Source organism: Dicentrarchus labrax, unplaced genomic scaffold (genome assembly GCF_905237075.1).
Source record: "Dicentrarchus labrax unplaced genomic scaffold, dlabrax2021, whole genome shotgun sequence".
Lineage (NCBI taxonomy): Eukaryota > Metazoa > Chordata > Actinopteri > Moronidae > Dicentrarchus > Dicentrarchus labrax.
This window is the reverse complement of record NW_026136712.1, coordinates 7,399,744-7,414,543: the sequence shown is the minus strand read 5'-3', so window position 1 is coordinate 7,414,543 and position 14,800 is coordinate 7,399,744. Positions and strand designations below refer to the sequence as shown.

The 14,800-nt window shown below is 40.7% G+C and overlaps 1 protein-coding gene across 1 annotated transcript; it reads right to left on the bottom strand.

Annotated features, from left to right (window-relative positions):
• Positions 1-42: 42 nt before the first annotated feature.
• mms19 (MMS19 homolog, cytosolic iron-sulfur assembly component) lies at positions 43-14,653 on the bottom strand. The gene is made up of 31 exons (XM_051418670.1): positions 14,549-14,653; positions 13,979-14,027; positions 13,528-13,628; positions 13,350-13,435; positions 13,089-13,163; positions 12,619-12,688; positions 11,071-11,199; positions 10,874-10,935; positions 9,925-10,011; positions 9,760-9,834; positions 9,418-9,495; positions 8,748-8,886; positions 7,889-8,043; positions 7,272-7,350; positions 6,813-6,938; positions 6,640-6,721; positions 6,393-6,490; positions 5,926-6,087; positions 5,626-5,781; positions 5,349-5,448; positions 4,552-4,654; positions 4,253-4,330; positions 4,031-4,157; positions 3,829-3,935; positions 3,641-3,697; positions 3,321-3,507; positions 2,670-2,752; positions 2,385-2,549; positions 2,158-2,217; positions 1,663-1,763; positions 43-1,458 (listed from the first exon to the last, which is right to left on the bottom strand). The coding sequence occupies exons 1-31, from the start codon at positions 14,634-14,636 to the stop codon at positions 1,428-1,430; spliced, it is 3,096 nt and encodes a 1,031-aa protein (XP_051274630.1). The 5' UTR covers positions 14,637-14,653; the 3' UTR covers positions 43-1,427.
• Positions 14,654-14,800: the final 147 nt, after the last annotated feature.

Here is a 14,800-nt window from a genome sequence, read left to right as displayed (position 1 = left end):
TTTGGAGGTGATGATATTGAACATAAAAATGACATTACATGCTTTTTGTATAATTACAAAGAAAAGTTTTAATGACATTTTAAGTTAGACATTTTAAATATTGTCTATTTCCTTGGCATAAGTTGATGTGAGGTCCAAAGTCAGCCAACCTTACTACAATGACTCAGCTATGAAATAGCATCAGTATTTGTTCAAATATTGACAGAATACAAGGAAGATGTTTGACACATTGTTCACATAACTTACAATCTCAATTCAATGTACACTTATCCTCAGAGATATTTAATTATGTAAAATCTTAAAATTTAACCCACGTCAGTGGTAGTGTGAGACATATAGAAGTGCTGGATTCAGGTCACCCTGCGCGAGGACAATTGGCACATCTAAATTTTCCCCACCCAGCTGGGCACACCGGAGTGACACGAATCAAACACACCAGCCGTTGTTCAGAGATCACTGCTCAGTTACACATTCATCCAGATGAGAAGATAAAAGGCTGTCCGTGCCTGCTGGGTTCAGTGCTGCAAGTCCACATCTTTATATGCAGTGAAGCGGTCATCTTTGATGAGTCTCAAAATTAAGTAAAACAAGAAAATGTTGCTATCACAGTTCAGAGATCACTTCAGTTCAGTATCAACTCCTATATGAGGAGAACACAGTTGACACATTCAAAGTGCATTCAACAAGAGCCTTTTTGAATTTTAGAACTTAATCATCTGTACCTTTCCTACTAGACTATATAAAGTTTGATTATGTTTTTTTAAGTAGCCATTTTTTGATTATTTGTTAGTTAATTGCCAGAAAATCAACTGATAATACTGATTAATCCTATTTATTCAAATGACCATTCTAAAGATTCAAAAATACTGTGCTTCATGTGTTTAGGATTACATAATCATTTCTGGAGATTTGTTTTAGCTGTTGATCTGCACAGCAGGAAACCTAAAAGAGAAAACTTTGGGCTCTTGTGAAAGAATGCACTTTTTTTTTCAAATTATGAATAACCAAAAGGCCTCCCTGCAACCTGATGTTACTTTTTCTCCAATACACAGTGAGAGACAACATACATGAGGCGTGTTACATATTAAACAAACTGATCACTTTCATTCTTTAAACTTAGACAAGGCTCCACAGTCGGTCCATATACTTTTACTTGTGCGTTAATGAAGATACAGACAGTTGCAACAAAAACATTTCAGTAAAAAGGGAGATATGATGAAGGGTGGAGGGATTGTGGTTGAAAAGATGACAGTAGGAAGGATAGAGGGATTCTGGAAGATCCAAAGACAAGTTGGGGGGGGTGTGGGGCCTGGAGAGGGAGCTGTTGTGTGGCCTGCACAGCTTTGATCCTTGGTACCTGGTCCTGGAGTCCGATCTTCCCACATCTGTGTTCTTCCAATATTAGGGAAGATGGGATAGGACTACAATCACCTTCCCCCAGGACTTCCCAACAGGAACCTGTGAGGAGGAACCACAGTGCAGTAATGGGTACCTTTCTAACATCCATGTGCCAATTTAACAAAGAACAGGACTTTCAGATTTGCCTCCTTTTGTTTTCTTTGTTTTAAGAATACAGACATTTCATCCCTTAGCATATTAAACGTGACACTGATTTCTAATATATTTAGGATTTTAAATATCCTGGTGGTATCTGATTCTTACCACTCTGCTCTTGCCTGAACCGCCTCGATCCTCACCAGCCTCTTTTTGTCGTCCAGAGGCCGGGCCAGAGCTCGCAGCACTCGGGCCCGAAACGGCAACACCTGAAACAGTGGAAAATGTTGATAGAAGTTGTATTCTATTGGAGTTCCTAGATTAATGTAATGCGTGTAAGTTATTAGAGTATCTGTATTGTTTCAATGGGTGAGGAAGGGCACTTTTTATTTTATAATAGTATTCTGTTCTTCACTACATATAAAACCCAAATTAGTTCATTGGAAAAGCCACATTTACTGTATGGAAATGGAGGGAAATCAGGAGCTGGAACATTTTTAAATATTCTTCAAGGAACCATCTGAGGTTCCCTGCTGTAACAAATTAATGAAGTTTCCTTAAAGCTTGTTTTTATTTGTGTAGGTCAAGAAGAGACTCCAATTTTGAGATTCTGAGAAAGTCAAACTTGACAACATCTGAAACATGGACAGTTTTGAGCGTTACCTCATGAACGGGGAAGAGGGAAACAGCATGGATGCACCGCAATGAGGCGATCCTTACGTTCTGAAGGACACAAGAAACAAAATATTGGTTCGAGCTCTGACTAATAAACAAGTTCATGTTATATAATGAGCAGCTTCATCTGACTAGACACCTTGTATACATGCAGTCCATTTACCATTTAGCAGGTAAATGTTAAACCTCTCTCTTAGGTGTGATATCTCACTAACCATAGATGGACTGGAGGTGAGGGGCAGCAGCCTGCCGACCAAAGCCTCTAGCTGCTGTATGAGCGCTGGTGGTGGGTCGACGAGGACAGGCTCCAGACAGGACAGGGTGGACAGCTGGACGCCCCGGTCTGGACATGACAAGGCCTCCAACAGCAGAGACAGGAGCTGGACGGGGACAAAAAAATCTCACATTATGCTGACATTTTTTTTTTTTTTTTAAGATTTCAAATAAAGCACTATTTGAAGATGACTTGCAGTCTCTGCCGCAGTTTGCTCTTTACTCACCGCTGGTAGTTCAGTGACTTGAACCTGCTTGGGCAGTTTGTTGACTATGTTAGACAGAGCCTTCAGGTAGTTGGGCTTCTTCTCTGTAGGGGAGGCAGACAATGAATAAAGTTTATCTGAGATGAAGACCAGAGAAAGAGTCTAAAACCTCCAAAACGTTTTACTTTTCATTTGTTCTCTTGTGAAGATTTTAGGTATTTAGTTTCAACGGTCCTGTAAATGTTATCTATCTATGTTAACTTGCAACTATATGTCAGCCTAGGTGAGAATAATCTTTCACACATTGCACTTGGTGGATGTTAACTGGTTTAACTATAGAACTAAATAAAAACGTTTTACTCTTCTGTACATGTTCACACTGCAAATGATCAAAGGTTGTATTTCCTTCTCTCATTTCCTCTTTCTTCTTTATATGTTCAAATATTACAGTCCAGGAATCTTCGTATTCATGTCAGCAAAAAAGCTCAAACTGCTGTGAACAATGTAGTCTTTTTTTCTATGATCATTTGTGGACTGTCTGTACTGGATAGCAGTGCAATTCTGTCTGCCAAAGTGCCTTTAATATCAGAAATGTTCAAGTCATACACACAGAGGATTTCCCTGAATGAAGTTGATTCCTTATAACCACTCAGCAGTGCCGTGGCCTCGTACCTTGCGGCGCAGCGTTGAAGCCCTGGACCAACTTGGCCGAATTCTCGCTGAAGAAGCGCTGACGGTACATGATGCGAACATCGGCGTGGCAACCGCGGTTCAGGACGTCGGGAGAGTCACTCATCAGCAGCGAGAAGCCGTCTGCTGCCATCGGACCGAGGTCAGCGTCGTCGAGCAGAGAGAAGAGCTTCAAAAATACACAGTGGAAGGAAATTAGAACCAGTTTATCTGGTCTGCAGTTCATCACGGCACAGTTAAGAACTGGTCCCACTGTATTTAATAAAGTATGTATTATAGATGCACGTGCTCCTGTTTTTTACCTTGTCAGTCAGTGCTGTGAACAGAGGGTGGTATCTGAGAAGCAGAGCCTTGGCAACCTGGAAACAAGAGGAAACAGGAAACAGGAAATTAGTGAGATAAAAAATGTAACCTGTATAGTCACACATATATATAAACTAATGATGCAAACAATCAGCAGCAGACACATTGAAGACGGTGCGACTCGTACCCAGATCATGTGGGTGAAAGCCTGAATGCGTAGAGATGAAGACGCAGAGTCCAACTCACTACACACTCTCTTCATCGTGCTCTGAATAAGGCTGTCGAGAGAATCACCTGAAGAAGAAAGCAAACCATCACAGCTGCTTTTAGTTGACAAAGTGAGGCTCAGCTTTGGAACAAAAAGCAGGAGAGCAAAGACACCAACTGACCCTGTGCTCTCTTATTAACCAGGCCAGCGAAGCACTTTGCAGCCGAGGTGTACGACAGCGGGTGGCTGCAGGTGCAACTCATCTCCTCCAGCTGTGACAGCAGCTGATCCATCTGAGGCACCTCCACCTAGATTACACATACAACACTCAGAATTCAGCTCCAGTACCCCTACTAACAACTTAATTGTTTTAATTAAAAGCAGAATTCAAGTTGAGACTCACACTGCGAGGTAACGAACACACACATCCCATGAGCAGACAAACCATCTGGGACTGGCTCCATGAGTCCCCCTGCTGCTTCTGGGGAAACATTACGAGCTTTAATAACCACACTCTTTAAGTAACAGTGACACTGCAGTGAAAAATAAGTAATAATTAACCCTTAAATTAGGGATGGAAAATAAAAATGATACGAGGTACACTGAAAATATTTCTACAGTTGCATTTTTATGATAATTTGTCTGAAGTGTTTTTAAAAATCTCAACAAAAAGATTTAATAAATTAGTCTCTAAAGTATAACCTTGAGCAGCCCGATGTGTGAAGGGAAGGAGTTGTCGGGTAAAAAGGAAACATCACCATCCAGGAAGAGAGACACAGCCTTCAACGCCGTCTGTCCCGCCAACCTGATGAAATGAAATCCCCCGGAAGGAAACCACACAAACCTCATGAAAAATGCTCTGACGGTACTTTGGAAAAACAAATCAGAGACTGACAAAATACGCAAAGGTGAGAAACAGACAGGAACTGGTAGTATTTTTAGGTTGTGTTTTTTTTAGATCTGCAAGTGTGAAAGAAACTTGAGAACTAATTCAAAGAGCAGCTGTAAGAACAATGGAAACGAGATGCATGTGATGATGATGATGATAAGAAAAGGAAAAGCGAGTGATAATCTATTGTTTTAACTGTTCTCCTAATCCTTTCACCTGACATTGTTTTGTATGTTTTCACATTTAGATGAGTTACTATTGGCAGAAATGGAATATAATATTCATAGGTATGTTTTCATAAGTGTATAATCACCTGAAAATGAGAATCTTTGTGTTTTCGTTACCCAGAATGGACAAACACTATCTATTTTTTTATCTTCTTCTCCTACACACTCTGAAGGCTGAGCTGTATTCAAATGGTTGCAATCTGCTACTTCACTGCTAGCTGGCACTGAACACTACACACTGGTCCCTTAAGAATAGTTCAGATTTATAAAAACATACAGATATCATTATCGTTGCATTGTGGTGAACAAAGAGTGTCAATGTGTTGAAAAGTGCTCACAGAGAGAGCAAAGCGGGAGAGATGGATGAGCGAGTTTGTACTGACGTGGGCTGTAGCCTGGAGCAGGAAGTACTGATGACGGGGACCATGGCAGACAGGACCACCTCCTCCAAAAGAGGACTACGACAACCAGATGACCCCTCACCTACAAAACATGAACATGAATTTCAGCTTTCAACTTTCATGTTTTTATGTTTTTAAAAAGGTAAACCGATGCAGTAGCAGTTATAAACACATTATCAGTAGTGAAGGTAGAAGTTGTGGAGTTTTGGTGGAAGGTAAAAGAGGAGATTATCATCATGTCGGTTGAGGAATTGCTCACCCTGCAGTGCTGCCTGGAGAGCCAGAGACAGCAGGCGTGGGATGATGACGTCATGGAAGCATCGTCCCGTCTCCTCTGTGTCCTGAACCTGCTCTGCTATTCTCTGGAGGCTGTGACACGCCGCCACCACCTCCTCCACTGAGAAACCAACACTACCTGGAAAAAAGAAAAAATACAAAAAATGACATTGACATTCAATATTTCTTTAACCTGTAACAGTGAAAGAAGTGCTGCACAACAACACACCAAATCCTTAACTGATGCATGTTATTTAACACAAGTGCACTGCAAACGGATTACCTGTGTGTGCTGAGCTCAGGACCTCCAAGAGGACAGGTGTGCTCTCCTGGACAACACCGGGTTGGGTGGACATCGCAGCCAGTGCAGACATACAACGCTGGCGCACTGCCTGAAGGGACTGCTGCTCAGAAGCTTCTCTGTTGTTGTCTTGATCCATGTGCTCTGAGCAGAGGAGAGGAAAAGAAAGGGTTGTAAGGTGTATTCATTAAGTCTGCTGATCTAAAGTTAAACTGTAAGGTGAAGAGAAACATTACTGGAAGGGGGCCAATACTTTGTTTTAAAAATTCAGAGATTTCTTCCACTTCAAAATTAAAGTAATATTTATTTTGATCAGTATCAATAAATAGTAAATAAAACTGTACTTTTTATAAGCTCTGTATCATACAAATATTAATATCTGTATAGTGTTTTAAAAATAACATTTCCTTATAGGGTAGGTCATATTTTTGTGTATGCTTTTCACCTACCTGTAAACATTTCCTTCTTTAGTCTTGGGATCAGTTTAGCGATAAAGGCTGCTGGGTGCAACTCTGCTAGGGCTCCAACACACTCAACCACAGCAAGACTGCAGGCAGGAACAGACAAGAAACAGAGACAAACACTTCCTGTTAAGTTCGACTGCAAAACAAAATCCAAACATCTTCATTCTGATTTTGTCAAAAGGGGGAGGACAGGGGGAGAGGAGAGAGAGAAGTATGTTCAACATGAGCTGACCTGACTCTGTTGTCCTCCTCCGTCAGCAACAGTCTGGTCAGGTGATCTACAGCCAGCTCAATATCGGAGTCCAGCAGCAGACCTGAGAGAGACAGTGCATCTGTAATAACAGCGGCGAATTTATGACCATATCTGACTCTGCTGGCAGCTGTGAATGGAAGAGTTCATCTCACCTGTTTGTTGTGCTAGTGAGGTGAGCACAGAGGTGGCTGTGATCTGCAGACTGGCATTAGTCTCTGTCAGAGCTGAAAACACCATGCTGCACAGAGACGGGCGGAAGGCTAAAAACACGCTCTCTTCTAATGTGTATGGATCACAGACAGACAGAGAGAAAGACAGACAGACAAGTTAAAATCTTTGGGTTGTGTCTTTGGTCTCCATGGTTATGTACAAACAGCCCCTAAACACAGTTAGGGTATTTGTTTTTTTTGTTTATGAAGGGCATATAATCCTTTTTGAAGTTCCTTTTTGACTACCACAGTATTAGTATCATTCGTAGTATTCTCTGAAGATTTATATCATTATTTATTGTTGTTAAAGTGGAACAAGATGCAGCTGTAAGTGAAGGATGAGCCGTCTGGAGTGAATATGATGTCCTGAAGTAAATAAGTAAATAAATAAACAGCACTTGCCATTTTCTGAAGACTGGCAGGTTTTTACTGACTGGATAAAACGCTGCACCACCTCCAGTAATGTTCGTCTGTGGGAACACTGCACAAAGAGACAGAGTCACGCATGAACACGAGATGTTCCAACACAGCAACAGCACGAGTAAAGGCCATTGCACACCAAGTCGGTTTTTGCTGTCCAAAATTGTTGCACGTTTAAAAATAAATACAACCCAATGTTGTGTCAATGTTTACACACAGACTACAAAACTTCCCGAACAGGTTACCTTCTTTGCATTTTTTTCACACAGACAGCAGGGAGAGCGACAGCGCACAGACAGAGAGGGTTCAGCCCTGCGGTGCTAAGTGTAAGACACGGGCAGAGAGGGGCGAAACTCTCCTTGGACCCAATTGCTTTTCCTTTCAAGTGAGAGGACTATAAAATCATCCTCATTGCGTGACGACTCCGTCTCGTATTATGAATTTCTCAACCAACAGAGTAACAAAACACATCTGACTCTGGGTTCAAGGTTTCTATGCGTAACAAATTTAATCGGACGACGGATATAAAAAACGCATACAGAAAATACAGACTTGATGGTGCAGGCCTTAAGAACACCCATCATCAAACGGACATTTACCTCTGTTTTGCTGTTGTACTGCTCGATGAGAGAGGGCATGACAGCAGATGTTATGATGTGGCTCGCCCTGCTGGAGGCGCTGCAGGCAGCCTGTAGCAGCTTGGCGCTGGGCCACACGAGCTTCAGGTCCGGCTCACATAGGTGATGTCTGCAGTCTGGAACGACAGCTCACTTTCAGTAAAAAAACAAACACTGGACAGGTAAAAGACATCAGTTTCATTTATTTGTGTCTCATGCTGTTTCACTGACTTTTCTACCCTAAAGAGACAAACATGGACACAACAATTCCTGGGTATGTCTTTAGAGATGTGGAGGATCAGATTTACTAACTGTGACATATATCAGCCAAACTATTCAGTCTAAAACATTCATATTGGTTTTAGCCTTTAAACATTTTAGTAAAGATCCAGTGTCTTAATATAATCACTTATATGTAGATGGCGTAAATATACAAGTCGATATTGGTTGGTAGGTTTCCATAACTCTAGTGCACTTTGGCAGGAAACTAATAATCATCTGAGGGAAACATTGTATATGGTACACTGTTGACATGTCATGTTAACTGTATGAGCAGTTGGTTAAAATAAAGAACTGAACAGGCACTGTGGTATGATTTCCTGCCCAACTACTTAAACACTGCAGTAAACCCTCCCATTACCACAACGCTGACATATTTAGTTCAACAATGCAATCTACACAGCCTCTCTTACCACCTTACCAGCAGCAAAGAAAATGCAGTTATTTAACAAGTCTTCCAATGTTGCTGTTTTTGTGTCATCCAACTTGAGTTTTAATAAAACTGAACATGCTTTAAATAAAATGTGCATTTTTTTTCATGTGCAGATAAGCTGCATTTCACCTTTGAGAACAAGATCCAGGAAGGTGCAGAGGGAGTCTTCAGAGTCAGAGTTAAGGACTGAGCGAGACAGGCAGGAAGTGAGTGCGGTAAGAGCAGCGAGGCCAGCAGACTCAATCTTCTCACTAGATGTCTGAAACACCTGCAATGAAGCAACCAGAGGGGAACATCTGTCATTAGTTTGTTCTTCAGATTCACTAAGAGGCAAGCACATCAACAGTTTACTTTTGATTTTTAAATTTAGAAAGTGTTTTCAGCACCTGGAGCATGGGGAATTTGTCTCTACTCTTGTTAAGAGAACAAGATAAATAGAGATAGGTCCAGACCTCACTGTGTTTTTCTTGGAACAATTTGCTTCTTTCTTCCCATAAAGCATTTTGTTTTGGGTCATTTGCTTCAGATGCTCTCTGTTACATTCTCATTTCTGATGAACCATCAATCAGTTCTTTTGCTACAAGAGTCAGACTCATGTCCAGAAGTCTGTTCAGAGCCATTATTTAGAGTTCAAATGACATCGTTTACAACTGGACAAACAACACAAACTAATAGAGTAAACACTGCAGAGATACAAAGTTAGTTCATGTGAGCCCAGCCTTAAAGATGCTTCCTGTTTTTGAGGGTGGAGTGGATGAAAAAACTTTGTTCAGACACAATATACACACATCAGCCCTACCTCTCTGCGCAGTGACACCCACAGTCCCTCGAGGAACTCTGCCAAGTCCTTATGTTCATATTGTGAAACACAAGCAGTCTGAAAAATATAAAGTGCGGTGAAATAAGAAACCAGGTTATACATAAACCCCCCCTGCCTGCTCTGGGCCTCTCAGCAGCTCCACTGTAGTTGTCAGTTGAGTGACTGCGTTGCTTAAGGTAACATCAACTGTGCTGTGTATGATCCACATTTACAGACTTCTTGCAGCTGAGAACATGAGCTGGAAAATGTTTTAATTCCTAACCAATTAGACTCATAAGATCAGAGGCACATTAGAAAAAAAAAAAAAAAGAGATTTCTCACCAGAGTCTGCAGCGAGTCCAGCTTTGCACTCAGAACATCTGAGTCCAGCTTCTCAATGATGAGAGGTAACAGAAACTGTAACAGAACATAAACTCTATTTAGGCCCTCACCAAAAAAATATGTCTAATATCCATCGCACCAAAAAGCTACATGTAAATAGTCTACCTCAGCAAACTGTGGCGTCCCAGCGAGGACGTCCCTCAGCATCTGGACGAGCTCCTCCCTGGTGATGCTGTGGGGGTCATTGGGAGGCTGTGGTGGGTTGATGGTGCGTATGGGGGGGATGAAGGTGAGGCAAGAGGAGATCATAGAAGAAGAAATCATAAATGTGCCTATACATGTTGACAGATCACCAATGAGAGGCTCTGCAGGTATGTAATGTTTATAAAGACTGTGGCTGTGATCCAAACAGTATTCTGTAGGCTTACAATTAGTTCCCACTGGTAATGTCATTTCATTGATTCACATTTTGTCAAACAGCAGCAGTAAGACGAGACCTCTCAGTTATAGCAATCTAATTCTAACTGAATAACCAACATGAGTCAGTAGTTAGTCAGTCATTGATGCAAGTTTAAAGATTAATTCCATATATTCATGTCAAAGTGAAAACTGTTTCTGGATTCCCATGGAGAGTTCTTGTGTTATTTGGAAATGTGTGCTACAGGCAATATCATGCAGCAGGAATTTGGGGCATCTTAATTAGTGTTAATGGTTCACTGTTTCACTTTCTGGTTGAATTTGAACATACAAAATGACTCCTACTGCCATAATTCAATTCACACTTTCAGTTCAAAACACCATACACCAAACCAGCCTAATGTGAACAATGTACAAGTTATTTAGAAGCTTGTCTCATTTTTATCTGGTATATGTTGTGGTGTTTATGTCACACTAAAACCAACATTAGTAGCACTGTGGCCATGTGCTGCTTTGCTCCAAAGTCAACACACGACGTTAACAAGGGAAATGTCTGTGAGCAGATGAGGAGGCAGTATTATTGTTTTATACAGAGTTCCCCTGAGGTCACAGGAAGTCAGTGATGACATTTCTGTCTGCTGCCCTCTCTGCTTTCATCAGTTCTCAGACAAAAGCAGCTGAGTAAACAGAGACTTACAGGGGTGAAGTTGATGGGGAAATAGCAGGACGTCACCTCGAACAGCTCCTCTGTGAATTTACCTACAAGCAGACCACAAATAAACGGGAGGCAAAGAGGAGTCATGCTTCAACTGTGTGATGGATAGTGACAAAGAGGTCCAAAAAAGGTCGAAAGACGAACAGAAACAAAGAGAAAGAAAAATGCTGTATGTGTACCTAGATCATAACCTCGGTGGATGATGTTCTTGGCAACCTGGAAGGCTAACAGGAGGTTGCGAGGATCCCTCTCTCCGTCCATTGACTGGACGAAACCAAACACAAAGTCTGCACCCAAACCCTTCAGTTCTGTGGAAGAGTCAAACAGGAATACACAGTTTCTGTATGATGGCTGACAAGTTGTTATGGTTGTTTGGATGTAGGGGGTTGGTTACAAACAGAGTTGGAAGAAGTACTCAGATCTTGTAAATCTTAAAGTCTTAATAGTAGTAAAAGTCGTAGAAATGCTGTTACAAGTAAAAGTACAAAATATTGGCATCAAAATATACTTAAAACACCAAAAGTATTCATAATGCAGAATGGACAATATAAAAACTATATATATGATTAGATTATAATTATTGATACATTACTGTGTACATCACTTTAATGTTAAAGCTGGTAAAGGTGGGCCTAATTTTAACTACTTTATAAACTTTATCTGAGTGGTAGCTTATGAATGTATCCCCGGGGAATCAATAAAATTTTATTTGAATCTGTAGTGCATCATAATTTATTCGTTAATTATATTTTGCATTATTAATCTGAACATGCAAATTAACAAGTTCAAATATCAAATAAATGCAGCAGAATATTTGCCTCTCAAATGTAGTGTAGAAGTATGAAATAGAGAAAATGGAAATACTAAATTAAAGTACAAATACCTCGAAATTGTACCTAAGGACAGTACTTGTAAATCTACTTAGTTACTTTCCACCACTGCCTTCAACTATATTGAAGATTACGTAATCTAATCTTGCCTGACCACAAAGGAACAGCAAGTAAATCTATGACCAGCAAGCTGCAAATATTTGTTTTTTTATTTTTATTTAATTGATAAAGAAGAAGAAGAAGAAGAAGAAGAAGAAGAAGATATACTTTATTGATCCCCTAGGGGAAATTGTTCTTTTCACTCTTTTTATATACACACACACACACACACAGGCTGAAATGCTCTTGTGTTCATAATAACTACCGGAAGCCACACACAAACACTTCATTGACAGCCTTCAATTTGCATCCTACACAGTAAGTGTACATAAAGAAAATCATTCAACTGCCAACCAAAGCAGAAGAGCATGTGACAACTCCTTTATTCCAGGGATGGTAAGAGTTTAACTTCCCTGAGACATGAAATAACCACAGTGGTTAGTCAGCCAACTGTCCAGAGTTCTGACTCACTCCTTACTGTTTTGAATCACCGTCTTCAACACAGATCTAGACACGCACTGATAACTATTTGGCAAATAAGGCGATAGCCAATAGCGATACTCCAATGTCTCTCCAATATCCGAGTTTGAAACAACCAACACAACAGATGAACATCAGTCACTGACATCGCTGGACGCCTGTTTATTTGCCAACGTCAGTCAACAAGGCAAATATCAGGCAAGAAATCGGTGCATCCCTACACAGAAAGTGATCTTTCTTTCAGCAGAGCTCTGAGTCATTGTGGGGACACGCTGCTGTCTTATTCTATTAACTGCGAATCAGACTCAAGTCTCTTACCGGCTTCTCTGGTCTCCATGAGGTTGATGAGCATGTGGTAGACACAAGCTCTCTCTGCCAGCATCAAAGACTGGAGAAAAATAAACAGACCCATATTGACCCAGTTTTTTACCCACAATGCCTACATTTATGAACACTTTAGATTAGTCAGATTACCTAAAAAGCATTGTTAATAAAAGAGGAAGTGATTCGATAACATGGAAGAACCAAGAACATTTTCACACACTCTCACAGCACTGAATGACAACCTGCAGTTGTGCATTTTAACATCTGGCCAAGGGCAGCTGATGAATAATAGACTAATAGATTGTAGGCTAAATCATTTGTTCATTACTTGTCTTTGATCCACACAAATAAAGAAAACAATGCTACTTAGTGCAATGATGTACGTATTGGATTTAACTCAGATCCACTGTTTTATTTATGCCTCACACAAAACATCTTTATTATAACACAGTGTCGAGTCTCACCTGAACATGAACATCTTGGAACAAAGACCTCAGCATGGACACAGCTGAACCAGGAGGCAACACTGTACATTTTGTCTAGAAAAACAGAAAGCACAAACACACACACAACACACACGTTATTTACAGCAATCACATCTGGAACTTCTCAACATGATACTCAAACCTGAAGAAACTAACTTGCCAGCTTTGCAGTCAGTTAATCATTTGCAGGTTGTTTGAGATGTTATTGTCACTGAAAGTCTATCACAGACAGACACTCACCAGTGCTCTGAGCCCCTGTAAAACAGGGGGCGTGATGACGTAATGGTCCTTTAGACGGTTTTCATAGAAGGCGATGAGCACTTCCACTGTGGAGAATAAAGACAGCGAGACATCAGTCAATCTGTCAAAATACCACTCTTGCATATATTTTCAACAAAATGTAAGAGAATATGTGTACCTTCTCTCTCAGTAAGACCTCCATAACACTCCTGTAAAACCTCCGAGAGAAGCTGCACTCCTCTGGCACGAGTGTGAGGCTGAGAGCTGGTCAGACTCAGCCTAAAACAGGAAAGGAAATTAAAATGTTAAATATCATTAAATATTAAATCAAAATGACTCTGAGTTTAATTGATGCCTTTAAATGAATAGATGATGAATATAGTGTAGATATTTTTAAAATATATGATGAATTAATAAGAATGCATGAGAAATAAACACTTGTTGTCTGGGTGACAGTCATATATTTATATATTAAGAGTGAAACCTGCTTCTGTAAGCCCATAACTTCCACCACTAACCACAACTAATACCAAAATAAGTCCTCAGTAAAAAAAGGGAAATTAAAGTAGAAACATGCTTTGTTTTGTTCATGTTATGGCTTTCATATTAGATAAATATGAATATCTTACCCCAGTGCTTCCACTAGCTGCAGTACTGTAAACTGTCCATCTTTGACACCTGAACAAAGAGCCAAGTTTAGTGAATTGTATCCAAGTTAACAGACCACAAACACACAGAGAAAACAGACAGAACACACATGCACATAACTAAGTTATCTCTAGTAGTTAGTACAGATTAACTAGCAGTATCGGCGGAGTTCAAAGGTACAGAGTTCATTGACAGGATGCTTTCATAAAGGGACACAAACACAGCAGCTAGCTTAAAACATGCGGTGACCAGCCTCAAAATTCACATTACTGGTGGAATGACAGCACAATAAAACGCTAGGGATACATTTAGTTTGTGCTGCTATTGTGTTAAAACGAGCAGCCCGGTGTCACAACGTGTGTGTGTGTGTGTGTGTGTGTGTGTTTTGTAGCATGCGATTATCACACCGCACAGGATGTTGTGGCGCTAAGTTAGCTAGTTAACCATCACGCCGTGTTGCGCATCCTTCGCAGCGGTAGCTCAGCAGCGTTTTATTCGCAACGACCTGTTCTGAAAGAGTGTCGAGGAAAACACTCTGAAGACTTATTTACCTTTTGCTGTATCTTTGGCCTTGCTGTCCTGTAGTCCTGAGACATATTCCTCCACCAGAGACAGCAGCAAGGCACTGTCCGCAGCCATCGTGCCCTGCAACTCAACTGACGCCACCACGCATGCGCGAAAAGTTGTGAAAAGGGTTGAAACGCGAAAGTGATTCGTTTAACGTAAACATTTATAAAACAGGACCTTTAACAAACAGTGCAGTGTTAAATTGGGACCATTTTGTTACATGCGCATTGCTCTTA